At 45.7% G+C, this 26,590-nt stretch overlaps 1 protein-coding gene across 2 annotated transcripts in view; it reads right to left on the bottom strand.

Moving 5' to 3' along the window:
• Positions 1 to 23,344, bottom strand: part of mxd4 (MAX dimerization protein 4) — a 28,338-nt gene extending 4,994 nt beyond the window's left edge. Inside the window, exons 1-5 of one of the 2 annotated variants that reach the window (XM_061275583.1) lie at positions 23,111 to 23,344; positions 22,489 to 22,588; positions 21,661 to 21,715; positions 20,617 to 20,646; positions 76 to 238 (exon numbers count right to left, since the gene is read on the bottom strand). In XM_061275583.1, the coding sequence (XP_061131567.1) occupies positions 76 to 238; positions 20,617 to 20,646; positions 21,661 to 21,715; positions 22,489 to 22,588; positions 23,111 to 23,174 (412 nt within the window). In that variant the 5' untranslated portion in view covers positions 23,175 to 23,344. Of the gene's footprint in view, positions 1 to 75; positions 239 to 860; positions 976 to 20,616; positions 20,647 to 21,660; positions 21,716 to 22,488; positions 22,589 to 23,110 lie in introns of both variants that reach the window. The other variant, XM_061275582.1, reaches the window with a different exon arrangement.
• Between the last annotated feature and the right edge of the window lie 3,246 nt (positions 23,345 to 26,590).

Consider the following 26,590-nt stretch of genomic DNA (forward strand, 5'->3'; position numbering starts at 1 on the left):
GAGAGTAATCCCATCATGACACGAACTCTCGTGACTATAAAACCGGACCATCCCCGTTATGGAATCATAGCGTACCTTGCTCAGAGTCGGTGGAGATGGTGGAGCCCATGCTGTCCGTGCGGATGCGTTCCACCGATCCGGACACGGAGAGCTGCTCAAGTCGACGTTTGAGGTAGCGGTGCTCTCTTTGCAGTTGCTCCTTCGTGTTTAAAGCCTTCCTGTCCTGCTCTTCCAGCTTCTGTAAACATACACAGATAGAGGCCACTAAATGAATGCATTGAACAAATGCATTGCAAGACTCAATAAGGAAGTGGTTGAATGACGAAGGTTTTTTTTTTGTGGTGGTGGCTGAAAAGATAGATTTCTCACTATAAACACTTTTCGGGTCAGACGACATGACGACAATCATCATGTTTGCACAGCAACAGCGTGCACAATAAACAGGAAACCAAGGGTTAAAACAGAATTTCCCACCGACCACACGGCACCGCTGCTTCTACTGCGGGTAAACAGAACAAACATTTGGACGTCAGCTTTACTTCTAAGCAGACATCTGAAGTTTTTAAGTTAAAAAAAAAAAAAAAGACTGGTATTTGGAATTCCTCCGTTTGAACTCGTACTACCTTGACTAAAGAAGAAAAACAAGCTCAAAGCAACATGCTTCACATTGAGCATGAGGTTCTTGCCTACAGGTCTTTTACAAGTGTGTCCAAAAGTTAATCCTTCCCATCTTCAAGATCGTACGACATTTTCTGGAAGAAAAAAGAAAAAAAGAAAACGGCACATACCCAGAAGAACACCACACCTACGATATAGCGCCCGACCAGTTTGTATCCTGTTTATTACGAGCTCTTTAATACCTTGATGTGCATCTTGGCCCTTTTCAGCAAGCTCAGTGTGGTATGTCTGGTGCTGTCTGGACCCAAAGGCACCAGCTTCTTCAGCTGTTCCAAGTACAGCCGTAGTTTGGCGCGTCTGCAAGGACACAAGCGGAGTGTGATTAAGTGAGTCACTATCGAAAAGCAGCAAACCGACAAACGCTGTGACCTTAAAGAGCCTAAAACCTTTCACTGGTTTTGTCTTGAGGGGTGGGAAAAAAAAAATACATCCACGGAGCAAGAGAGACTCGTTACTACACGATCAGGAATGATTCCCTGCGGATTTGGACGATGTAAAGTAAGGCAACACTGTCTTGTGTTTGATCAATTAGAAGATTTGAGTCCTGGAGAGCCAGCATGCAGAAACCTGGAGCAAATGTCATTGTGGACCAAAAAAAAGCATGGGAAGTCCCCCATGTTACAGACGGAACCCAAAAGATAAACTGCGGCCTCGGAAAAGTCTCCCCTTGCCAAGCTAATGTCCGTGAACCTGCGAGTAAACATCTCTGTAGATGCATATTTTCATGATAGAGACAAAAGTAGCATCTCCAAAGGACTGCTTTTATTCTTACAAAAAAAAAAAAAGATAGCGGATTACCTTCCCTGTCTGCCCTTGGTCCATTCAAATTTGTTCATGAGGCCCTTTTCGATCCTCCATTAGTCAAGCTTGTCCATGAACCATTTCTTTGTTCTGAGCAACCCCCCTCCTCGAGTCCCTGGTTCCTTTGACTAAATCCATCTGAACAGTAAACAAACCCCAACAATGCAAGGTCTCCACTGACCATTGCTGCAACTACAATCAACCTAATCAGCTTCATATATATATATAAAAAAAAAAAAAAGGCTACATTTGGACTCTTGACACAAGAACAGCCTGTTTCGTCTTCAGGAAGGGCGTTGCCGGTACACAAGTAGGTCCTTCTCAGAAGCCTGGTCTGTTTCACTTTGGGGTCAGCCAAGGACCACTAGCTAGTCACATCTTAACTTGAAATAAATCGTGAAATGAAAACTTGTTGAATGTCCTTTCAAGTGTTTTTACCTCTCTACAGGTGCATTTGGCATTCCTGGGAAAGGGCGTGTGAAAGTTCTCTCGTTCTTTTATTTCTTCTTCTCCCAAGGGGCTGTCTCAATCCCCCTTCATCCGCAGAACCCCCCCTCCCCATCCCTTTGCTCCACTCTGCCAACACCAACACACCCTCGTCCCATCGGAAAACAAGTGTCTTCAGAGGACATGGGCGGGAACTCCACCTCCAACCTGCTCCAGTCACAGCCACATGAAGCACTTGGACCTTGGCCAGGGGAAGCAGGCAGGAAAGAGCCGGCCGGGGGTCTGCAGGCAAGGAGGAGGGAGCGAGGCTTATTGGTGTTTTTCTGGGAGCGGGGTCCGAGCGAGTGGGTGACTTTGAAAAAAGGGCTCTTTGAGAGCGCAGTGTGCTCAGCTGCACCAGGCAGCGCTCCCGACACATCATCCAAAGGGTAACTTGAGCCAATGGGCAAGAATTCTTGCACCCCACTTCCACCCTTCTGCCTCTCTTGTAATGAAAAACAAAAACAAGGCGTTGGCTCGTGCGCTCGCCTGACTACCCGCGAGAAAATTGACTTTTTTTTTCCCCCCCCGACTTACTCACCGAAAGGTCTAACCTGTGTACGAGACACATAATTTAGCTGGCATGTAACAACTAGAAAGGTGTACACATGCACTCCCTCCATTATTTTAACCGCAGACGGCCGATTGGTTGATTCATTACAGCAAAAGGTGTCAAACTTATTTTTGGCAAGGGCTACGTTGTTGCTATGGTTTCCTGTCTTATAAAAATCATGCAGTATCTCTTGTTAGTGTTGTGAATTTTTATTCTGGTATCATGCAATGTATATCTCACTAGTAAGCCTAAGTACGACCAGGGCATGTTCGGGTCAGGTTCGTGTGGTATTGTTTGGGGCTTGGTCCAGGAAGGTAGACTCGTTGGCGCCAGACACATCTGGCTTCCATTAACGACTGCTAAGATACACATGATGTAGAGCTGAGGAGGCAACTGCGGGGTCATAGGTCAGCCAACAGCCCCATCTGCGCGCTCCCGCGTGGAGGGAAGCGCAAGAGTATAAGGTTTAGGACGAGAGTAGACAAAGGAACTCGACATCTTGGCTAGGGCGCGAGACACTTCTCTCTGACATCGGTTGAATAAAATCTTTCCCCAATCAGCCATGTGTGACTGAAGTTTTCCTTCCCCAAGCCAGCCACTTTTTCACCATCTTGTTTGGAAGACCAGCTGACCATCGAAGAGAATTCACCACAATTTTGGCGTCACGAACAGTTCTCTTGTCCTTCGGGGAGCCCTCGCCCGCCTGGGTGCGAGCATCGAGCGTCCGGCCGGCAGGCTGAGTTTGAGGTGAGAAGCTTTCACTCACAGTATCGCAATGTGCTCGTGCCTGGTGTGGGGGGGGATGGAGTGGCTCCTAAGCGGGACAGTTAACGGGCCTGGTGTGCCAGTGGCTGGCAAAAAGGGGGGGGGATTGGTCTCCCCTAGCTGGATGTCGACGAGATGTGGAGTTTGAAAGGGGGGAGTAGCCCCAATAGAAAAATGAAAATGTTCAATAAAAATAGAAAAAAGAAAAAAGGCAAATAAAAATGGGAAAATAGCATAAAACTTAATGGGGAATGTGCACAACAGTGTGAGTGACATGTCTGGTGTGAATGATGAATGAGAAAGAAAATGCTCCGAGAGAGGGCACGTGAAACAGGACAGGATGTCTGGGACATCGCTGATCGGCTGTCACGAGAGAAGAATAATAGAAAGTCCCATAAAACGTGGACTTTGTTTTGGCTACAGATCCGATGGAGGATGGAAATTTTAGCTGTGTGATTGAGGCGGAAACACAGGTACGATTGAACACTGTGTGCGACAAGAGACGGGCACCACCAAGCCACCGGAGGCACAATTCCCGGGGTCGTGCTGGGACGTCGAGATCACATTCAATGTAGTTGAGATCACACTCAATGTGGTTGAGATGTTCGGTGGGGGCATTTGTCTCTATATATAGGTCGCACGAAAAAGGGAGGCGTGCTGCAGACCGCAATTGGCAAAGCGGAGGAATGGGCAGCCTTGGCATCCGTAACCGTGTGAACGAATGTGGGAAAATTACCGGCTGGGTCTGGGACCAGGGTGCCGAGAAGGATGATGCGCGCAGACCACGTTATTTGAGCACTGATCAGATTAGGAGTTTGTGCGGGTTGCAAGGTTCCCCCGGCTGACAGCTGGTGCGTTAGCCGCTTAGAGAGACACTCTTCGGGCAACTTACCGGGGTGAACCGGTGCGCTGCGGTTGTACCCAAGTCGTCACGGTCCGATTCCGATTGGCGAGGCGCACTGTAATAGCACACACTCCTGTCAAAGTCTGATAAAATTTACGGCTTGCAGCAGACCGCAATTGGCAGAGCGGAGGAGTGGGCAGCCGATAGAAATTGGAAAACGTGGAAAAAAGAGGCCTCAGGGGGGTTAATTTTGGTATACCATGTAAGAAAAGTAATTTGTGTGCACACTGAAGTTAAAAATCTGCAGTATAAGGGGAAATGCAAAGCGCTCTTAGGGGAAACAAAGACAAGAAGTGCGAAGGGCATGTTTGTACGTGCACCTGCGCACGGTAAGAAGACACAGAATGACCAAACCGCATGGAAGCGGTTAGTGAGAAGCTACATGAGAGATGGATTCGAATCCCTTTGTCTGTGTTCTATGTTTGTGCGTAATGTCTGTGAAGTTTCTGTCAGTTGTCGTCGTTCGTCTGAGCTGTGTGCGCGCTTGGTGTATGGGGTGCGCGTGCGTGCGGATGCGCGTGAGTGTGTGAGCTCTGCGTGCGCGCGGTGTGTATTGAGCGGGCGTGCGTGCGCGCGGATGGTTGTGTGCACGCGCGGTTGTGTGCGCGCTCGGTGTGTGTGTGTTCATGTGCACACGCATGGGAGAATGTTCAAGAAAGGAGGGGGCCCTGCGTGCTCCGAGGCGCGGAATGGTGCTGTATCGGCGAAGGTGGGGGCCGGCGAGACGCGCGGGCCTGGCCAGCCCGTGGAGTCAACATTGGTACGCTGACCCCCCCCTTGTCCGAGGGCGCTGTGCCGAGGAGCCCGCAAAGGCGAGGCTGGGTCCCCCCGGTAGAGGTCAATGTCGATGAGAACTGAGACATGACGAGGGGAGATCGAATGTGGATGAGCGAAGGGTGCATGATTAACAACGAACGTGCATGATTGAAACTGAAACTTCACTGGCACTAATGTTGAACAGTTTGCAAACAGGCAAGAGAGAGACATGCTTGCAATACTCACTAAAATACTAATGTTTGTGTACCTGTGTGTCTTAAGAAAGGAGTTGGGCCGTGGCAGCAGTGATTTGTGGCAGGACGCCACACATTCGGCCCAGGACCGATAGGTGGGGGGAGACAGTGAGGAAAGGGGGGTTCGCTCGTAAATTAAGAGGGAGCCTGTTGAGGGCGGCCAGCGCCCCTAGTCCATCTGACAACTAATGAGAAAGTGAGTGATTACGTTAACTTGAACGAGATTGCTATTTCTCCTGTTTGCATAACAAATACGAGACGGTGCACGCGCACGTCTCCTCCCAGAGGACAAAGAGACACGGACAGAACTCCCAGGTCGTCTGAGGAAAAGCTTCGTGGAGCGCTGCCCCCAAATTCTTCACTAATTTACGTCAGGACGCCACAAATGCGGCCAGAGACAGATAGAAAGAGGGAGTGAGAGAAGAAAGGGGGGCTAACTCGTAAATAATGAGGAGATATTGGGAGTAATCTATTGGTCCTTTCTTTAACACCCTTTAAATCATTTCCTGGAGGAGATAAGTTAGCAACACGAGAGACTTAGAGGTTCAACAGAAAGACAGTTAAAAGACAATAACATTTTTGATTTGAACAATTGCAGGCTAACAGGAGCATGAGAGAGGAGAGCTGAGAAGCGGGATCCACTTTGATCGAGGAGATTGGAAATTCACAGCACATATTCTAAGTCGCATTTTTGAGCAAGCATGACACAGGTAATAACGCGTGAGAGATCAAGACATAGATCAGGGCTAGTTGTGGGACGCAGACCTCGGAGTTAATTTTGAATAATGATACTGAAGACACAATGTACTGTCCCATTAAATTGGAACTATAGACAAAACGTAGCTCGACAATAGGATGAGTTGCAGGACTTACAATATAAAGACGACATTGCTGTTACTAGGAGAATTCGACTTTTGGTAAACAAACGTTACTAGTGAATGGAGGGCAGCAGCTACATTTGGAGATAGTCTTACAAGTTTGATGTCCCAGTCTGTCACTCTCCAGTGCCAGGATCCCTGAAAACCCGATCCCGAGACTCCGCCTGCAGCCGTGGACGACTACAAGACGTTGCCTGGATTTGAGGCACCTTTGACCTCTGGCAAGGACAAAGAAAGACTGTTGTTGTGCTTGGAGGGGGCAAGTACACTCCGGAGGATAGACAACATCCTCGGAGACGAGAAAAGACAGTGAGAAGTGGAGGAACTCACAATGTTGAAGAAAAAATGGACATTTGAACAATGGACTCATTCGAGAGTGATGGATGTGTTGGCTCTGAAGCAACAACAAAAGAACACCATCTTGAGAGGGTGAGGTGCGGCAAAAGATATGGACTTGAAATGTCCGACGGCCAAATCGCACTCCTTGCCGTGGCGGTGCTAAGACCTCGTGGGGCTTGGGTTAGAGTGGACAGGAGCTTCATTGTGCACTGGGTTTGACAGAACTGAGGAGATTTGATAAAAAATTGAATAATGCGTAGAGCTACAGAGAGAAGCATCATGGTCAGAGATTGAACAGATTTGAATAAAACAAATGGGCTAAAACGGTGGGAAACAAGAGCGAGATCTGATGTTTTGGCTCACCACACATAAGAAGTAGAAATCGAGTTAGATAAATTTTAGAATAAGACATCTAGACTAAAGTGGATTCAGCCAAGAGGAAGCTAGGACGCTCGATGTACCTACTCAATACGATAGAAGTTTGTTGCACCATAGTGGAGGTTGGGTAGTCAGAAAGTTGGATCCGTTAAATTTTTGACTTTCACACATTCATGCATAGGAGTCGCACAAGGCCACAGGTAACAAGATAATGACTGAGATAGGGCTCAAATTCAACTGCACCCACACGGCAATGTGGAAGCAGGAGAGCGGAGTAAGGGATTATATGCTAAACAGTCCGCTGTAGGGTTACCAATAGGAGATTCTGACAAAAGAACTACTAAGAGGTGGAGGCGAGGATAATAGGAGGACATAGATATTCGAAGGTTTAATAAGGGCAAACTCCATTGTCAAAGATCGGATTAGAGCAAGTAGGAACGGGAGTATTTTGGCATTTTAACAGGAATTGGCAGCAAGGGAGATTGAGGATAGAAGATCTGGACAGCAATGACGTGAATTACATTAAAAACTGCTCATTCGAGGGAGAGGGCTCGGCGCTCCCTGTGTGGAGCTGCAGCTTTGCAGAAGGGGGGCAGACCGCGCGAGTGAGGAGTGGTGATAGGCGACCACAAGGAAGTAGGGAGAGGTGTTGGATGGTGTGACAGGCAGGAGGTTTAGGAAGAAGTAGAAGAAAGAAAGTAAAAAGGGGGGGGGAGTGAGACTCGCCAAGAGGGGCAATAAAGAGAAGCAGACTGAGAAACAGTTTTGAGCAAGACAACGGGGAAAAAGGGGGAGAGCCAAACGATGACGTAAAAAGCCAGAGAGAATAGTCTGACCCATCTTTATTGAATTTAATTAACATAAGTAATAGAGATCGAGTTTGTAGGACCAATACGAGGGTATGGAGGCTCCCTCAAAACGCGGGTCCCACAGTTAGTCCCTCAGATAGACATATATGACAATTTGCGATGAATCTGATGGGCGAGTTTATGGAAAATTGAATTGGAGATTTTATAATAGGTCATGTTGACGAGTATGTCCGAATGTGAAGAGTCACTACTAGGAGTCAATATTTGCCTACACACTAACATACTAACTTTGCTTGGTTTGGGGGGAGAGCTGAGTGATAGAGACGGATGAGTGTGTCTGTGAGTGTGTGGATGGGTGAGTGCGCATGGGATCATCTACGGCTGTGTGTGCGCAGTATGATTGGCCAGAGAGGTCTGAAGTTGGGATGATGTGTTTGCCGTTGAGGATAAAATTCCTCTCACCTGAAGGGGTGGTACAGATCGGAGGGACTGGAACTGGTAAGTGATGAGTTCTGATCGGAACCATGGTTCAATGATCAATCAGGGGCACCATCGACAACCAAACGGTTCGATGGAGAAGGCCCGTTTCAGTGATATGGTCAGACAAGACAGAACTAGTATTGAACATCAAGACTTTGGACAATTTGACGTGTGACGACCTTGAGCTCACCCAACGGGGTGACGGACTAGGTGGACAGTGACCAAATGTTTGACGCTTGAGCTTGCTTGCGACATGAGCGAGCTCTGCTTTGGTTTTCTGTGTGACTTGATTTTTTGCAGCAGCAGCAACGGCCGCCAGCCAAGGAGCGGATTGCGCGCTGCTTGCGTAACTTGTTTTCGTTCTTGCAGGTTGTCGATTGCGTTCGTGGAACGTTTGTGTTGAATTTACAAGAATATTTTAACCCTTGCCCTTTTGGTTTTTATAATGAACTTGTTGATTACATGGTTTTCAGGACAGGATCCCCGAGCGCCAGGATTCATTTTATGACTGTTTTTGTTTTGATACTTGATGTCTGTTTTTGTGTGTACAAGTGTCCGCTGTCAGCAGGGCTATAAGCTCACTGACAGGAGTGCGCTGATTTTTGTGTGTGTTGCCGAGTGTGTGATGGACAGTCAAGTTTCAGGGACTTGGGGTGACGGTCCCGGGGCCTGGATTGGAGCTAGAGGTTCCGCGGGCCTGGCTACAATGAGTGTGGTGATGAGAGGGGACGCTTTGCAGGTTCCTTTTGATAGGTAATGACACATTAAGTGAATGTGTCAAAAGGGGGGAGTGGTAAAACAGAAAGGGGGTGAGTAGGTTGCAATTTGTAATTGTGATATACAAAGTTTTTTTCCAAATTCACTTGTTTTTAAGCTTTAACAGGACACGCCAGAATTCAACTAGCAGTGACGGAAGGAGCGGAAGAAGCATCTTGAAAGAAAGGGAGTTAACGGGGGACAACAGCCTGGAATGGGTGCGAAGCGTGGTAACAATTTAGTGACTATAAGGTTTAAGGTTTTTCAATGACAAAGTACGAAGGACAAATCATACAATGATTAGGGAGTGGACAGTGGCACAATACACAACGAAAGTTTGGAAGGTTATAGAATGTCGGGGGAAGACGGGGCCAGAGACAAGGAACGGGGAAATTTCTGAACGCGTGACTGCATCAAAGCTGCTATTACAGGGCAAATGTTTAATTATACATTTTAGGACGAGTAGTTTGCATAACGAATACAGAAAGGATTTGAGTGGCTGTACCGTTTTGGAAAGATTACGTGAGCGTTGTTTCAGGATGATGACTGGTTTGAACAGTGAGGTGACTCGAACGTAAGGCACTGAGACATAAAGGTACAGACCTAGGAAACTACAGTATTGTGAGGGGTACCGGTTTGAGAATGCTACACATCTTTAGACGGAAGAAGGAATTTGGGGGTGACAAATAGTATTTGGACGGGAAAAAGAGCGGCTGAAGTGACATGACTGACGGGACTTCAGAAAGATGACAGTGTGATTGAGACAGGGACATCTGCGACAGGAAAGGCTACCAGGAACAGGTAGAATTTACATTGTGACTGGGGGGAGCTAGCAACGCTGTCGGCACGACGGGAAATGAGGGGAATGGGTCCTGGAGTGTTTGCTTGTTTGTTTGTTTGTTTGTTTGTTTGTTTGTTTGTTTGTTTGTTTCAGGGACCGCGTGGGCCTCTGGAAACGAGGGGTAGGTGTCGGGAGCCCTCGGGCGTTCTGATGAGGTTTCGATGGGACGATTGACACAGCTTTTTCCTCGTTGCCCCATCACCGCCAAATAATTATTTGAGGGGGCTGGAAACACTGGAGCTATCGGGTTGTGTTGCCCGCCAGCGGTGGCCGTCGGGGCCGGAAGGACGTCCGGCCTGGGCTGCTACCTTTGACATTATGACTCCACATGTTCGCACTGTTAAAGTCACTCGATACGGACAGTAGCTTTAGCTTGTCATAGGTCGCCTGGCTGCTGACCGGGGCCTTGCACGGGATTCAACGGCCATCATAAGCAACAGGAGGACACTGAACGGACAGCCGGCCCGGGACAGTGCCGTCTACTACTAGTGCTATTTTCCACTGACGGATCAGTGGACTGGATTTCATATCTGCACGCACTTGTGCATGCGAGGGGGGCAGCGCAACGACGGGTTTAATGTTCTCGCATGCTTTGACGATTCGTTTTTATATACCTCACTGTGTTACATCGTTGTTTTGTTGCCATGTTATTTACTTTATTATGTGACCTCATTTGCTTGCCCCGTGGCATGTTTACGATACGACGTTGCATGTTGAGCGATCTGTATTTGAGGGTCATGGTTCTGCTTGTTGCTGTGTTTAGGGCTCATGCTACGCTTTGTGAAATGTGGTGTGTGCCGGAGCTCCCTTCACCTGACTCTCGCCAGGCGAGAGGCGCCTCCGGGGGTGTAGAATGGGCCTCCCTCTTTTTCCTCGTCATTAGATTGGCGAGGTTTTTTCGACGGCGGTCCGGCAGCTTTTTGGGGCTTCTAACGGGCCACAGCAAACTTTTCCTCTCCAAATTGATGGCGTTGGTGATATATTACCGAAGGGGGGTGTGCGGACGGCGTCAATCAGTTAATGGGGTTGGGGGATTCGATCTTGGTCAAATGTGGTTCCTGAGAGGCCTCAGATTGCTGTCAGGGAGAAATTTGCTATTAAATTAGGTTGAGCTTTCCTAGTTAATGTAACCTTAAGTAGCATGCCTTGAGCATGATTTAGGATGAGACAAATAGGTCCAAATTGTAGACGAAAACCATAAAATGGTTGGGGGAAGGTTTTTGGATGTACCGATGTCTTTTCGTGTTGAGTTGTTGCCGGGGCACTTGTGGTACCCCGGCAAGGGGGTATGTTGTGAATTTTTATTCTGGTATCATGCAATGTATATCTCACTAGTAAGCCTAAGTACGACCAGGGCATGTTCGGGTCAGGTTCGTGTGGTATTGTTTGGGGCTTGGTCCAGGAAGGTAGACTCGTTGGCGCCAGACACATCTGGCTTCCATTAACGACTGCTAAGATACACATGATGTAGAGCTGAGGAGGCAACTGCGGGGTCATAGGTCAGCCAACAGCCCCATCTGCGCGCTCCCGCGTGGAGGGAAGCGCAAGAGTATAAGGTTTAGGACGAGAGTAGACAAAGGAACTCGACATCTTGGCTAGGGCGCGAGACACTTCTCTCTGACATCGGTTGAATAAAATCTTTCCCCAATCAGCCATGTGTGACTGAAGTTTTCCTTCCCCAAGCCAGCCACTTTTTCACCATCTTGTTTGGAAGACCAGCTGACCATCGAAGAGAATTCACCACATTAGAAAGTAGAGACAATTTGTAAGGATGTAAAGTCGACATGATTTGCCTTTGCGGGCTTTGAGTTTGACACGTGCACGACAGGATGGACTTTTTTTTTTTCTTTTTATGGGATGGGAGGATCTCTCGTCTGTGAACCCCTGTTTTCATGCCAGAGTCGGACCAGGCAAAAAGGTATGAATGGAGCTAGACGGACATCATGTTGACGTGCAAATAATGTCACAACATCTAACCAAGATGATCAACAACTAAAGTCAGAGTGTGCTTTTGTTCCATTTGACTTTTCTCCCTAGAAAACATACAAGCCTTAGAATCCAAAATGAGTTCTTCCAAATCAAACTTGATTAAAAAAAAGTCTTCCCTTACATGCAAATTGTAGCTCACGTTACGGTTTTCATCTTGACCTTCTGCATCGTGACTTAAGACAAGTCCGGGCATGCCTTCCCACAAGCGCTATGTTTGCCGTGTTATTGTGACTGGGTCGAAGAAAAAGCTTGCAATGCGTCTGATGAGTATCTCAGACGGGACCTGCTCAAAGTCGGCGGGTTGTTCCTGACAGCTCCTTCCCCGAAGCACGTGCTTGATCACCGAGGAGCCACATCCATGACTCCGGTTCCCTGCCCCCCTACTCCGCCTCGTTCATTTTTTGTTATTCCCAAGTCAAGCCCTGGTCACGCTATGTTTATCAGATGGTCCCAAACATCCGTGCAGAGTGTGGCACCATAATGTTGTGTGCATGAAGGGGAGCGGACAGATTGCTCCGTCTGGTATGCGTGCTTCTGACTCGCATCACATTTTCCAATTTGTCTGGCTTCAACAGTGGACGCTCTTTGATACCGAGGTTGTAAATACTACCGTCACAGTTTAAAAAAAAGGGTGTGTACGAGAGGCTGGGGAAGAAAAAAAAAAAGGATAAGAATTCTGGCTCGTTTGTTTACTTGGAGTAATGTTTGAAAAGAGTTTTTGTGAATTTTTGAAAATGATAGCATTACGGTCTTTGGAGTCCGTGGCTTAATTGCTAACAGCTGGTCCTGGCAGGCATCCACCAGCATTTCCATTTTTTTCTTTCTTTCCAGATCTTCAAAAACTTGTTCATATAGCTCACGATACAAACATTCAAATGACGTTAGCCAAGTGTCAACAAGCAAATTCGACACGTTTGGCTTAAGTCTGCAATTCAATTTGAGACAAAGTCACGTCTGCAGAGAGGCAACCACCTGACCGCTCACGTGCAAAGTACCACGGGATGATTTGTGTCTGATCTCTGGCCTTCCCCATCCCTCCCCCCCCTCCCTCTCTGAGCGACTGAGTGCCAAAACAAAGCAAAAGCAGAGAACGGAAAAGGAACTTTAAAAAAAAAAAAAAAAAGAGCAGCAGAAACTGGAGCAAGCTATTTAAACTGCTGACTTGTGCTCCAAGGTTACCCGAGTACAAATCGGTCCGTTCTCACAAGATTCCCTTGACCGGCAAACAACTATTTAAAGTCGACGGCTGTGTTTGCGTGAGCTGTACCAGAGACGTGAGCAGTTTGACACCGTCCTGGAGACAACAGCTCTTTGGAACAGGGACTTAAAGGGGGCGCAGGTTATGAGAAGGCCAGCCAGTGCAAACAACAGACCCTCAAGCCTCACTCACTCGCTCGTTGCGCTGCTTAATGAGGCTTCTGCGGCCCCGCAAATTCCTCAGCCCGTATGCACGGGAATGAGTGGCTTGATTGGCACACGGCCAATCCTGCTAAATGAAGGTCAACAGTCACGAGGACCCCCCCCCCCCCCCCCTCCCATTCCAACGTTTCCTCACAAGCGCTTGCGGCTACTACGGTGAAAAGAAAATTCCAGGCCTTTGGGGTTTGATCCCACAAAATAACATTTTAGAATGAGGGTCACATCTTGGCAGCTGTAAAAGCACCTGAACTTTACGCTAGCGTAACGCAACATGCCACTTTGGTTCAGCTCAACATTTTATGGTTACACTCGGGGTAAGGGGGACATGTATTGTTTTTTAGTATCTCAAAATTGGTGTAGGAAAAGACATGATAGTTATGGTTTGGCCAACTAGAAAAATTGTGGGATTCTCGAAGAAATGTCAACCTCTAATGAAAATCCGTTCCCGCGCCAACAACATCAACTGAATTTGATCAATCACAAATGTCTGCAAACATCGTAAAGTCCTAATTAAAAGAAAAATGTCCAGAATGTGTAGAATGAAAAACAGCAAGCAGCTAACCCGGCTTTTTTTTTTGCTGCGTGGCAACATTCTCACACCAGTCGTCGCTAAATTGCGTCATCGTTTCAACTTGATCGAAAATTTGCTGCTCTTTCGCTAACGCGGAATCGTGGGAAAGAAAATATCATACACGGTTACTTTGTCCTTGAGGCTTTCTTCCTATCATGTTATTTGTCCTACAGTGATCCAACAATGTTGTTTTTGGCTTTCAAACAGAAAATGCACCCCCCCACACACACATACACACATCTGGTGGCCTGTTTGGCAGCGAAAGTGAAGCAGCTCGCGTGAGTGTGGATCACCACGGTGTAACTGGTGCAATTTAGGTTTGCGGTGGTTCCACATCTGGTGTGCACGTATGGATGGAGGAGGGGCCTCCTCGGATGGCGACGGAACCAAGTCGCCGTGCAAAAACATATACAGTGGCTCTTTCAGCAGGTCCTCATCAGTCTTCCCCTGCCCTCAATGTGTTTACATTTAACTCACATCACATGTGCTGCCCGTGAGAAGAAGCGTGGAGGTGAAAGTGGCCGTGCGTCCCACATGTACACTCGAGGAGAGGCCTCTCTCGCCCTGACACCAACTGTCAGTCAAACGGGGTCAAGACGTGTTTTGCTTTAGGTCATCCGCGTCCCCTCCCACGGACAACTGCGAGAGCAGACAGACGTCTACTCCCCTCTCGTAAATACGATTTCCTGACGGCAGCAACTTGACGCCGGCGCTCACATGACGACTGACACGCAAGCGGAGTTACGAGTATTCGAAACTTGATGATTAGAAAACAGGAAAGAGTGGCGAGAGCGCTCGTATTTCTATTGCCGCGTGCTCGGGAATGCCACGCGAGTGCGGGTCATCTGACTTTTGTTTTCCTTTTACGTACAATCCGTGTCGTTACAAAAAATCCCTCCCTCCCCGCAGGCCGCTTACGGAGGTCCTAACAGGAAAACAGATGTCAAATCGTAGTTGAAGAGAAGCAAAAACAGATCAGAAAGGAGAGCAGGAAGACACAGAAGAGATTCCTTCCTTGTTTCAGAATCGTTTCAGCACAATGTCAAATGACAGACTTGGACGGTAATTGCCGGAGTCGCGCACGTCGGGTCGGACTAGCACGGACAAGTTCCCAGAGCTCCGTAAACACATTCCCCTGACACGGGACGGGCTAGCTGGGCTTTTTCTAATGAAGCCAAGTCAATGATTAGCACGCAGGAATCCCGTGGCATGACAGAAGAGCTCAGCATTGATGTTTACTGTACCACGGGATTAGGAACGGTGGGGTGGGCGCCAACCGACCGAGTGGAGGAATGGAACAAACGGGTCAGGTATAGAGAAGGCTCAGCGCAATCTGATGAAAGCGCTGAATTTGTCAAATTGAAGGATTTTCGCAAACAGTTTCGACACGACTACAGAGTTCCAATAAAAAAAAGACAGAACGCCTTTCTTTACGAGCATGCGTCAAAACATTTATTCTGGCCACGTTTGGCTTTTTTCTGTGTCTTTTTGTGTTTGTGGACCAGAATCATGCGCCAAAGTCTGGCAGGATTTCAGAAAATCAGAAAATCAGCATGCCTCATTAATCTGTGCTTCCTTTTCTTTGACCCTTTCTACAAAAAGGACAAATAAACCTCATAAAGAACTTGTGGGTGGAAAGAAAAAAAGACGAAGGGGGACATGGGAAGTTTAAACCGAAAACACATCAGTAGCAACGAACAAATCCGATGATTTATTTTTTTCTTTCCTCAATGTTATACGGTATTGTCGTAATTGTCGCCCTGTCAGCTTGCTGTGTGCAAAACGTCTCGGTGCTGCTTACTTAACACTCCGTTGGAGCGTATGTGTGCATAGTCTGCTGACCTGAATTTCAGGCTGGCTGCTCCGCACAGCAGCCACGTCCCTCCCTACAGCAACGCTCAAGAATGTCTCAGCCTCTGCCTGCATCCAAAGCAGCCAGCTTGCTTTCCTCCCCGCTGTTAACCTCATGCGTTCTTTCATTGTTTTCCACTCAAATACAACCCGTACGCAAAGCTTGTGACTTATTAAAGCGCAAACCGCACTTTTCCCCGCTTTTTTACGAGCAGCGGCTGTTTGCCGGGCGTCTTATTACCCGCACGGAAACATGACCTTCCCCGTGGCGCAGCGTTGACACCCGAGAGGCGGCGGGGGCGTGTTGCCGAAATGTGCGAGTGCACGGGAGGACACGCGAGCTAGGTAGGCCGGCGACAGCGTACTAGGCCGTCCTCCCTCTCTGAGGTCGCGGCTGGGCGTGACCCGAGCATACGTGGAATTATTTGCGCACGTATGCCTTTTTGGCATCCCTTGCCTGTACATTTTGGCCACATGCCGTGCTGTCCTCCAGGCTTGAACCAATCAAAAACAGTCTTTAAAAAGAAATTTTATGACAAAATTCTCAGCAGCGTGGTTAAGTGCAGCCCGTATCGAAGGACTAACTTTGCACGTATGAGCGGGATGACGAAGAGCTTATAAAAGCAATATTACGGCCGAACCCGACGGGGTGCTCCGGCGTTGCTAACAAGCTAGCTGCAATCCACTCTGTATGTAGTCGCTAATAACGTCAAGTGCTATGGAAAATGGATGCCAATGTGCTTTTACTTTATTTCATTAATAGTGAATTAAGCAAACTGGAGATGGGCCAGTCAATATAGCACCTGTCTGATGATGGTAAAATGAATTTAATGTACTTCAGTCCTGAATGACAGGTCTATTTGGATATAAATATCAATCGAAAGACGTCATCTTAGCCTCTGGGAACACACCCAGCACGTACGCAACGAGTCTCTACGGCCTTTTTTTCCCCAAACAAGTGCATGCAGCTGCATGAAATTTAAAGCAGGATGTTAAAGCGTTTCTATTAGACCTGTCACTCACAATGACTTTGATTGTTGATTAATCTGTGGATCATATTCTTGATTAATTGCTTGGCACGTAGAAAGCAGAAGACGCATTGCATAAGTGTCTTTTCGATTCTAGCGGCGTGGCGTTTTACAATGCGCACAAATCATTTACACGTGGGAGACTTTAGATTCCAACGAACCATACTTAATTTATAAATGTGTTTTGTCAGCGCATTGCAAAGCATCATATGATATGTTTTGCACGACACACTGCCGGTCACTACACCCTCATGAGGAATGAATGTGACAGTGTGACATTTTGAGGAAGTTAAACACAAAAGCCGCATGAGATAATGCCCCCCCCCCCACCACCACCACCACCACCACCGCTGCCACGAGTGAGAAAATAAAAAGTCCTGGAATATCGCACTGGCTCTTCATGACATGTCCTCAAAAGACCTCGAATGCATGCAGTATGCAATGTGAATCTGAACTCTCAGACGCACCACCTTGCACGTAAAACTCACAAGAGAAGATTTATAACTTCACAAGAGGAGCGACTGGCACAGTGTTGGCATACAAGCCGGATAACAGCGATAAAGGCCCTCTGTGAGAGAACTGGGGCGGGGGGGGGGGGGGTTGCTCTCCCTGCCTCAGGTTTCTGCTGACTCAGTGACTTTTAAAGGGGGGGTAGTAGAGGTGGGATGAGGAGAAGGTGAAAGAAAAAGCAGATGTGGCCTGGAGAGATAGAAAAAGAACAGAGATGGCGGAAGTGGAGGCAATATGGGCCGAATTGCCATAAGTCAAAGACACACATGCAATCGTGAGGCCCGGCTTCACTCAAGGGGAGAAAGTGAAAGCCCCCCAAAGCCAAATAAGTCATTTATCACAGCTGGGAGTGAAAGACACCGAGAGAGTAAATTTAATTAGAGGGAAGCTTAGAGTGTGGCCAAGTACTCCCCGAGTAAATTTAAATTCATAGTTGGACAGTTGCTGCACAGTTGCTGGGTTGGGATTTAAGGTGGTTCCCTCAAGTCGTATAATAATTTGAAAACTCGGCAAAATATGTCTTAATATCGAATAGAATGCCTTTATTGTCATTACACAATATAATATTATAACCTTGGGCACTAATTCTAATCTTGCGCGACTCAGCATTAGCGGTTAGCATGGCTTTTCCGTCGTCTCCTGTTTTCTCTTCCTGCTTGGTGTGTCTAATGATTAGCTATCGGTACACCTTGTTCTTCTTTAGCGGCAATGATACTAGTCCGAAGTGTATCTTATTTGTGTGATTTATAGGAACAGAATGTTTTGAAGCCTGGAAGGAGAGTGTTTAGTCGTGCTAGCTAGCAAAGGACGTAGTTCGTAGCTAGCAAGTTTGCTTAGTGTGACTGACACAATCTTGGATACCAACTGAGTCCAATCCCTGTCATATGTCATGTTGTGTGAGATGTTGATGTGACACAAAAATAATTCTGAAAAAATGTTTTGTAACATTTTCTTGTGGTTCCAGAAGAGAAGTCCCAGTGTCAGCTGCCATACGCATCGTTGTTTGTTATCAAATTTCGAGGACTGTATTGGTTTAGCACTTTATATTAGATTATTTGTACACTTGTTATATTTAATTTAAAACCATGAGATTGTTCATTTAAATTCTGTGTTTTAAGTGTCTTTCTCATGTAACTGAGGCTAACTTTTATATTTTCATGCCTTTTATACATAAGATCTCCTAGCATATTATAGTGCTCCATTTGAAGAGTTTCAGATCAACCGATGACCCGTCATGGATTATGTTCAACCTTTAAAAGGCTCCACTGCATACTCAGAGGGTAATAAAACTTGTTGGATAAACTTTGGACGTCCCGCTTGTCATGTGCGCTGTCAGAAATGAAACCAAGAGCAAACATGGGCGGGGATAAAAATAAAGGCGTAAATCCGAGAGTCAATTGAGGGAAGCATGCAAAAACAAAGCAAACTTTCAGCAGCACGCGAGTGGACTCACATTTCCAGTAAACAGGTGACATGCTGGAAAACAACCTTTGCAGCTTCACCGTGCATCGGTGTCACAAGAAGAAAAAAAAAAAAGGAAGCGTGCAGTGAGGACAAATCGTCGGCCTGGGTCAGAAATAGGAAGGAAGCCAACCCACTAGAGATGAGCCACATGGCATTTTGGTTTCACAGCAATAACTAATCTCTTACTAATGCAGGCCTGGTTTACTATTAAAAAAATAAAGCAGTAGCAAATGAAGTCACCAATGAGATTGTCTAGAGCGAGAGCAGCACAGCCGCAGCAGATAACCGGGTCGCATCAGGACACGGGCCCTGTCGGCTGCTGCTGGCCTCACTCTGATAACAGGACATAAATACGTCTCTTAAACAGCAGACAGCTTGGTGAGAGCCAGCCGGTCTGCTATTAATAATATCAAGTAAATATTTGCAGAAGCACCAAAATACAAACAACACCGCGCTAGCATAGACTCTTCAAGGCGTGCTCTCTGTTGAATGATTGCAAATCTATCACACATTTAAGACAAATGAAATTAGATTGATAGGACTATTTTTCAGAATTGTGCTATGGTGAAATGCTGAAGACATATTGTAATGTTAACCATCTCCAAATGATTTAAATCGAATTTAATTCAAATCCAGGTTTCCTCACAGGATTGAGCCGCTAGGCTAAAGATGTTAATGTAAATTTGCTATACAAAGTCGTATTTTGGTTTCAAAGAGCAATTGGTTTGAAGGATGAACAATCCAACTCCGTCTTGCTTCGAAATCCTTGGATTCAACCACAACTGCCTTGTGGCATCTAAAGTAGACTTCTATTTGTCACCTTGCCAAACACGTGAGCAGAGACTATAAAGATAGCTCAATGTGACCGAACAAAGACGGTGAGTCAGGACTCAAATAGCTACGCCACCCTGGAGTGCATCTGATGGCGTGAGGGTCAGGAGGTTGAGTTCTTTTCGGGACACGATACTGGCAGATTAATCTCGAAAGGACCGATTCAAGGTGGCCAAATACCTATGGAACTGGTTGAGCAGGAAAACTTTTATGTATCAACAGACTGACTGACATCAACAGAGAGAGATTAGATTGACTTGGTTTATTATCTTCGAGACTCATTCTTTCGTTCGGTCATTTTTGCCTTCAAGCACAAAATAGAAGCGTGAGAAAAGAAAAATCGAGGAAAACAATTTGGAGAGGTCTATCGGAAGGTCCCTTGGCACATGGCAAGAAACTGAAACGGAACTTTTATTAGTTAGCTTAATTATACTAAAACGACAACATTAAGATAACCTCGCTACGTGTTACTTTACCATGGATTTAACACATCCGTGTTTAACGTTTTTCCATAATCGGTGTCGATTCTGAACACTGTTTTGGACTCTGGAGTGGGCATAAAAATAACCTTTCGATAATGCTCATATCCAAGAGGGCAAAGACTGAGACGGTATAACCAGTATGCGTCAGCTTTGCGCGTGGACGTCATCCATCTTTTGTCCATAACCACACCCGTGATCGGACATGAGGTAACCGCTGTGTGTCAACATCGGCGGCGTAATCACACTTCTCCGTCTTGTCTTGAGGTGGAATATGCCCATGCATGTTCCCCTTTGCTCGGCACGTCCACTCGCACACATGTGACTTAGTAATCCGTCAACTGTGTGCGTCACGTTCTCGTACAAACAACTCAACCTCACACAACCGTTGCTGCTTCTGCTCACATGCAGACAGTTCACATCAGCTGTTTCCTAAATCCTCTTAGCCAGACCTTTTTTTTTTTTTCGTTAAGAGTCAATGAGAGCCGCTCAGGTTGATCTTGATGCAGAAAGGCACCACCAATAGAGGCAATTCCATGATTTCATTTCCTCAACAACATTTTATAGAATTGACTTTATTTCCATACAAGGAAGAGAAACTATGACATATCTTATCAGCATGAGGGCCAACTGGTTGAGATCTTAGTATCAGTTTCTTTTTCGGACAAACCCAAAAATGCAATTGACTCAATCTCTAGTGCTTTGATGAGGACGTCTGTGGCATCTGACGTTCAACTAGAGTATGTGGAACTAAAACACACACACACACGCAGGAGAACCTGAAATGCAGCCTTACCTGTGTTTCTCCAGCTCGTTGTGCGACGATCTGAAAGGAAACAGACAAAAGGTAAGGATGAGTCTCCAAATATGACGAGCATGTTTTTGCAGACTACACCCGGGAACTGAAGTTAGTCACTAGTCAGATTGTGATGCTTTTTTAGGGTGACTAAAGACAGGTGAAGTGAAGGGGAGACTCCAATTGACTTTCTTATTATAAAAGAAATGCATCCTCGTCCCACCCAATTTATAATTGCCCCCAATTCAGAAATGAGTAAGCCGGCTCGAAAACCGACTTGAACCCTAATCCAACAAAATGTAAGATTATTGACAAGAAATTCATAGCTCAATCTAACAAAGCGTGTGTCCAAAAAAAAAAGATCATCTCAGGATAAGAAGGCGCTTCCTTGCCCACGCAAACAAATAGCATGCATGCTGATCATACACTAGTGTGGATAACAACACGCCCCACAGACGTCTGGAGGCCGAGACGGTGCAGAATTCCACAGCGCGAGGGCTATTCTGAGGAGCAACCCCCCCCCCCCCCCCCCCCCCGTCCCCCCGTGATACGCAGACCCGGGAACAGTGAGGACACTGCGGGGCCTCTTGTTGTGGCCGTCATGGATACCACAGCAATAAAAACAAAAACAGGGACAACAAAAGTGTGTAGTAGGAGAGGGGGTGGGAGCAGGCACACAACAAGCCCTTTCACATTTGGCACGCGGGTTGAGGGCCCTTGTGCTGGCGAAGCAGCGGTTCCCACAGCTGCGCCGTCCAGCGCGAGGCATCTGGATGGCAACGCACCATGGCATGCGAGTGACGTGAAGAAAATACACTGACTGTTTAAAATCATTATCAAGTCCCATAAAGTGGAATCACCTCAAATATCAATTAACGATATGTACTAATTGGCCCAACTAGTCAAAATAGGAAGCTGTTCAGGGGGCGGCCATTTTGCCACTTGCTGGCAACTGAAAATGACACCACCGTTGCAACAACCATTCATGGATCAGCATGCAAATGTCACGTGACCCAACTCAAGAAACAGATGATTGGTCGTTACCTGAGCTCTGAGCAACTGTGATGTCATCTTCAGTTGACAGCAAAATGGCTGCCCCCTGAGATGGATTAAAAACAAGTAGATCCTGCTCCTTAATTCATATTCCACAAAAGCAATATTAATAAGAATGCAATGTTTGGAATAGTTACAATACTACAACATTAAAGGGAATTGACTTTCCCTTTAACAGTTAATACACAGATACTGTCACATGTTATGTAAAACAATGATTTGGAAATAAGCATGTGACCTGATGTCCATCCATCCATCCATCCATCCATCCATCTTCTACCGCTTAAATATCTTATAAATATCTCAATAATCTTGTCAAAATATTGCCAATATTTCACAAATACTACAAGGGTTTGTCAACTAGTGCACACAATGGGAATATTGCGGTGGGGCGACTCAATTCACTCAGAATCAATCTCGATTTCAGATCTTTTTCAAGGCAACAAGTGCACAAACCGCATCAAGGGAGCAGAGAAAGAGTGCAGCTGTACTGCACTTCAATTTCACATGCACATACAGTTACAGTAGAAACCCACATGAAGGGAGAGGTGCAGTAACCGAAGGACTGCAGCCCCTCTGCATGGGGGGGGGGGGGGGGGTGCAGAGGGCCCATTTAGAGTTGACAGTGTACGCGTGGCAGTGTTTATTAGAAACCAAAACAGAGAGAGCCCAACCCAGCCCCAGGCAGCAGAGAGATGGCAGTGTGCAGGAAAACAGCGCCTCCCTCCCTCCTCCCCCGGCCTGCAGCAGCACTCACACTGACATGCGAAGAAGAAGGACAAAAAGAAAAACACACAAGAGGTGCACGTAGATATATACCTATTGTTCGGACTTTTTCTGTTTATTGCTGAGCTTTTCGTCTTCTTCCTGGAGAAGTCGCTACTGAATGGTAAAACCGAGGCATATCCGTGTTCTGCCTCTGTGGACACAAACAAATACAAACGTGCATTTTTTTGGGAGGGGGTTGCAAAAGTGGCTGCAGAATCGAGTCAATACGTGAGCTGTCAATGGGTCACGTGTCTGTCTTGTTAAATCACAAACACGCACACACAAATGTCCCGTCATTTTTTTTTTTTTTTCATCTGTCGTGATGTTACAAGCTGATGTCACTGTTGTTTACCCATTTGTCCACCAAATTACAGCACCCCACCAACAAATAACACCCAGATTAAAAAATATATATACCCCGAAAATCTGCGTTTAGTTACCATGTAAATGTTTTTTTAAAGCAACAACAACATACACCGGGTCCAGTTAGGACCCATCGTTTGCTTCACGTCCTATTGTCTATGCACAGTGACATCATACCTGCACCACCAAAATGTCAGCTTAAACTTAAATTTAGTGCCTAGAATAAACCGCCACACAAGTCAGCACTTCGTCCAGGGTGTAGTTAAATCGTGAATAGTTGCTGTCATCGCGTCAATTTAGCTTGAAATACCTCTGTCTCTTCTTTCCAAGTACTCTGCAGCCTCCAGCAGAATTAGAAGCGAATTAAGTTCCATCTTGTTTTTGTCTCAAAACAAATAGGAGACTGTATATGCACAAGATTACATACAGTTTTGGAATGGAAATGTTAACCAAAAAATTGTTTCAGTCCGGTGTGTGTACGAGGGTATTATCAGTTCTGAGTCTTGGTGACTCCAAACTACAGTAGCAACAACCTACAGCACCTAACTAAAACTCAGTCAGATGAATGATGTCATTCTTACCCAATCGGAGAGAGCAAAGGCGGGCTTTTAGTGTAGCGTTCAACCAATGAGCTAGAGGAAAGTGTCAAGTGTGGAATCTGATTGGCCGGACACCGGTTAAAGTAATCGGGGACATACCCTAGCAACAGCCCGCCTTCTTCCACATGGTTGGTGTGACGTATACAAGTGACATATGATTGGTTAGAATCGCTCATGGGCGTTTCTCACAGCTGAACTGGCCACTGTTGTTTTGGTTACCAAACTTCTCGGGAGTATAGACCGGAAGTAAAGTGCAAAGGCCGGAAAGTTTAGAAAGTGCTTAATATTAAGTGTTTTTAGCGAGGCAGAACCTTAGAGGGAGTAGTTAAGAATCATGTGTGTGAAAGCCTCAACAGTGTCATAAGCATGCATATAAATGGTGAGAGTTTGCACAAGTGACACAATCCCCCCCTAGATTATTGTAAAGGGAGAAACATCTCAGCACGAGAGCCTGTTTAAATGTGGCTCGCTCTGGCCGGCAGATGTTTGCGGTGTTTGACATTGTCGATGCACATTCTCTGTCAATCTCTAAGGCTCTTGGTGTAAAGTGAAAAGCACATTAGTAGCAAATATTTTTAGGCTTTTTTGTCATAGACATCTTTGACAATGCTAATTGCATGTTGGCAAGCTTGATAAACGTTAAAAAGAGAGGTGTGCAAAATTGAACCATATCTTTTAAACATGGCTTGGACATTTTTGGTTACTATGTACTCCATCCATCTGTCCGTCCATCCATCTGTCTGTCCATCATCTGAAACGCTTCTAGGGTCGCAGGCGTGCTGGAGCCTATCCCAGCTGTCTTCGGGCGGTAGGCGGGGTACACCCTGAATTGGTCGCCAGCCAATGCACAGAATTTCAGAAGTAGGTCATGTTATGCAACTATGCAATGCCTGCCTTCAGCGTAACCATATAAGGTTGGTGCATTCATGATAATGTTACTACTAAAGGAGATTACTAGTACTATAGAAATGTGACTTTGCCTCATCTTTGTGAAGGCAAGCAGCATTATAGACAATGGATTTCCCTTGTTAAAATGTATGGCTAGCAACTTCCCGTCAACCAAGTTTTTTTTGTTTTGTTTTGAAAAGGCAGATGCCGATCTGATCCCCGACACATTTTGCCTGATTATGTGTGTGATGAGTTTTAACTGCACCTCACAGCAACAGCACGTATATGCACATATGCCAAACTCATTGCACTTTAAAGTTGTCAAACCTGATCATTTGTTTGGCCCGCATTTCAAACACTATTCCAGACATAATTTTAGCCAAGATATGCAACGCGCTCTTATCAAAGGCGCACAGATGCAGTGACGTACGCACAGTGTGTCGTTGAACTCTGTAACATACTTGCCGATCTAAGATTGCGGGAGGCCACAGGTTTACAACGTCACGCGAGGCGCGGGTACTCCCTGTTGCTCTTGCCTGACCTCAGCGTAATCGAGCCTTGTCGACGTTGACCTCGCACGGATTGTTTATGTAAGCAAGCAGTCACCATCTTGTTTGAGTTAACGTTGTTTTTTTTTTTTTGCCAAGCACTCCTCTTTTTTTGGTAAAACATTATTTCTTCTCTCAAAGCTGTGCTGCATATGCGGAAATGAGGCGATGACACACTGCCAAGTGTGTTTTTGTGGTCCGTAAGTGCTGATGCTGATTTACAGTACATATTGCTGGAAAAGTGGAAAGTGTAGTCAAGCACAGTAAAACACAAATGAAATCAAAAACTGGAGGCCTATTGTGAATTTTTATTTGTTGTTGGTAATGCTGGATGGTTAAAATGTTGTGTTACTTTAGAGGCATATTTATTCCATTTTTTGTAAGCTCCCATTTCTTTACTGCATATATTGATGATAAATATACATACCGTATTTTCCGGACCTAAATACCTAACATTTTCTCAAAAGCCGACAGAGCGCCTTATAGTCCGGTGCGCCTTATATATGGACTAAATTCCTACATTTAAACTGGCCCGAAGCATTGTGTCATGAAATCAATCATAAGTGGCCCGCTGAAGACTATGAATCATGAATCAAAAAGACTATGGATCATTATTTTGTGATTATAAAGTAATTTGTTGCGTCTGAAGTTGAAATAAAAAAGATAAAATGGAGAAGGATTTGATTTGGATTAAAAATCTGACATGATGCATTAATGGTGCGCCTTATAGTCCGGTGCACCTTATATATGGATAAAGTTTTAAAATGGGCCATTCATTGAAGGTGCGCCTTATAATCCGGTGCGCTTTATAGTCCGAAAAATACGGTATATTGAATTTAAAATCTCAGCTCTGCATAATGGCAATAGACTTTTTTTTATTCTAATGTTGTTTTTAACTACAAATTTGCAACAACAACAAAATTATACAATCAAAAAGGTTCCAATGCAATAGTAATCTTCTGAAAAAAATGCTGAAATCCAAGCAATCTTTTACATCGCTTGCGATTGGAAAAACCTTTATCCCTCCCGCTGTAACATTTCTATTTATAGACTTCATCATCTGAATACACTCTGATCACAGTGGCTCAAACCTTGTAGTGCTTTTTGTCCAGGGCACGGCAGCTCTGCAATAATGAATAAACAAGGCTACATAATAGCATGCTAGCATGAATTGTCTTTCTCTGGTCACATTAACTGGTATAGCTAGTGTAGTTTCCAGCTTTACATCATGACTAAGTCCCAACTTTTGTTTCAACGTTAATGTGACGTAATCCTCCGCTCAGTCTGCAACAATTGGCGATTAGTCATTGAACCGTTTGTAGCATTTTCTTGAGAGGCTTGTGTCTCATACACCGTCATGTATACTAAAGAAACACCAGGGATGAAACTGTCTGGAAATTTTCCCGCAGGCTGAATGAGTAAACTTTTGTCCGAAGTGACAAATACAACAATGTACACCCACGCACAAAGGGATGTACTGCATTGATCACTTATCAATATTAATGAAATGAATTATTTACTCTAATAAAGACTTTACAACTGTTTAGAGTGTGTTCTAAATTCCAAACAAATTATATGCATTTTTTATTATTTGCCTTGGAATGGAACACCATCGCTCAGTAAACATTTGGTCGCATACGTTTGCTATTTAAAAATCTCGGAAGCAATTTTGAATTATTTATGAATATTTGTAACTTCCCTTCCTCCTATTATTTGCCACTTGTGTTTGTTCCGTGTAGCTTTCTCATTTCAAGT

The sequence above is a fragment of the Syngnathus typhle genome, linkage group LG3 (genome assembly GCF_033458585.1).
Source record: "Syngnathus typhle isolate RoL2023-S1 ecotype Sweden linkage group LG3, RoL_Styp_1.0, whole genome shotgun sequence".
NCBI classification, from domain to species: Eukaryota; Metazoa; Chordata; class Actinopteri; order Syngnathiformes; family Syngnathidae; genus Syngnathus; species Syngnathus typhle.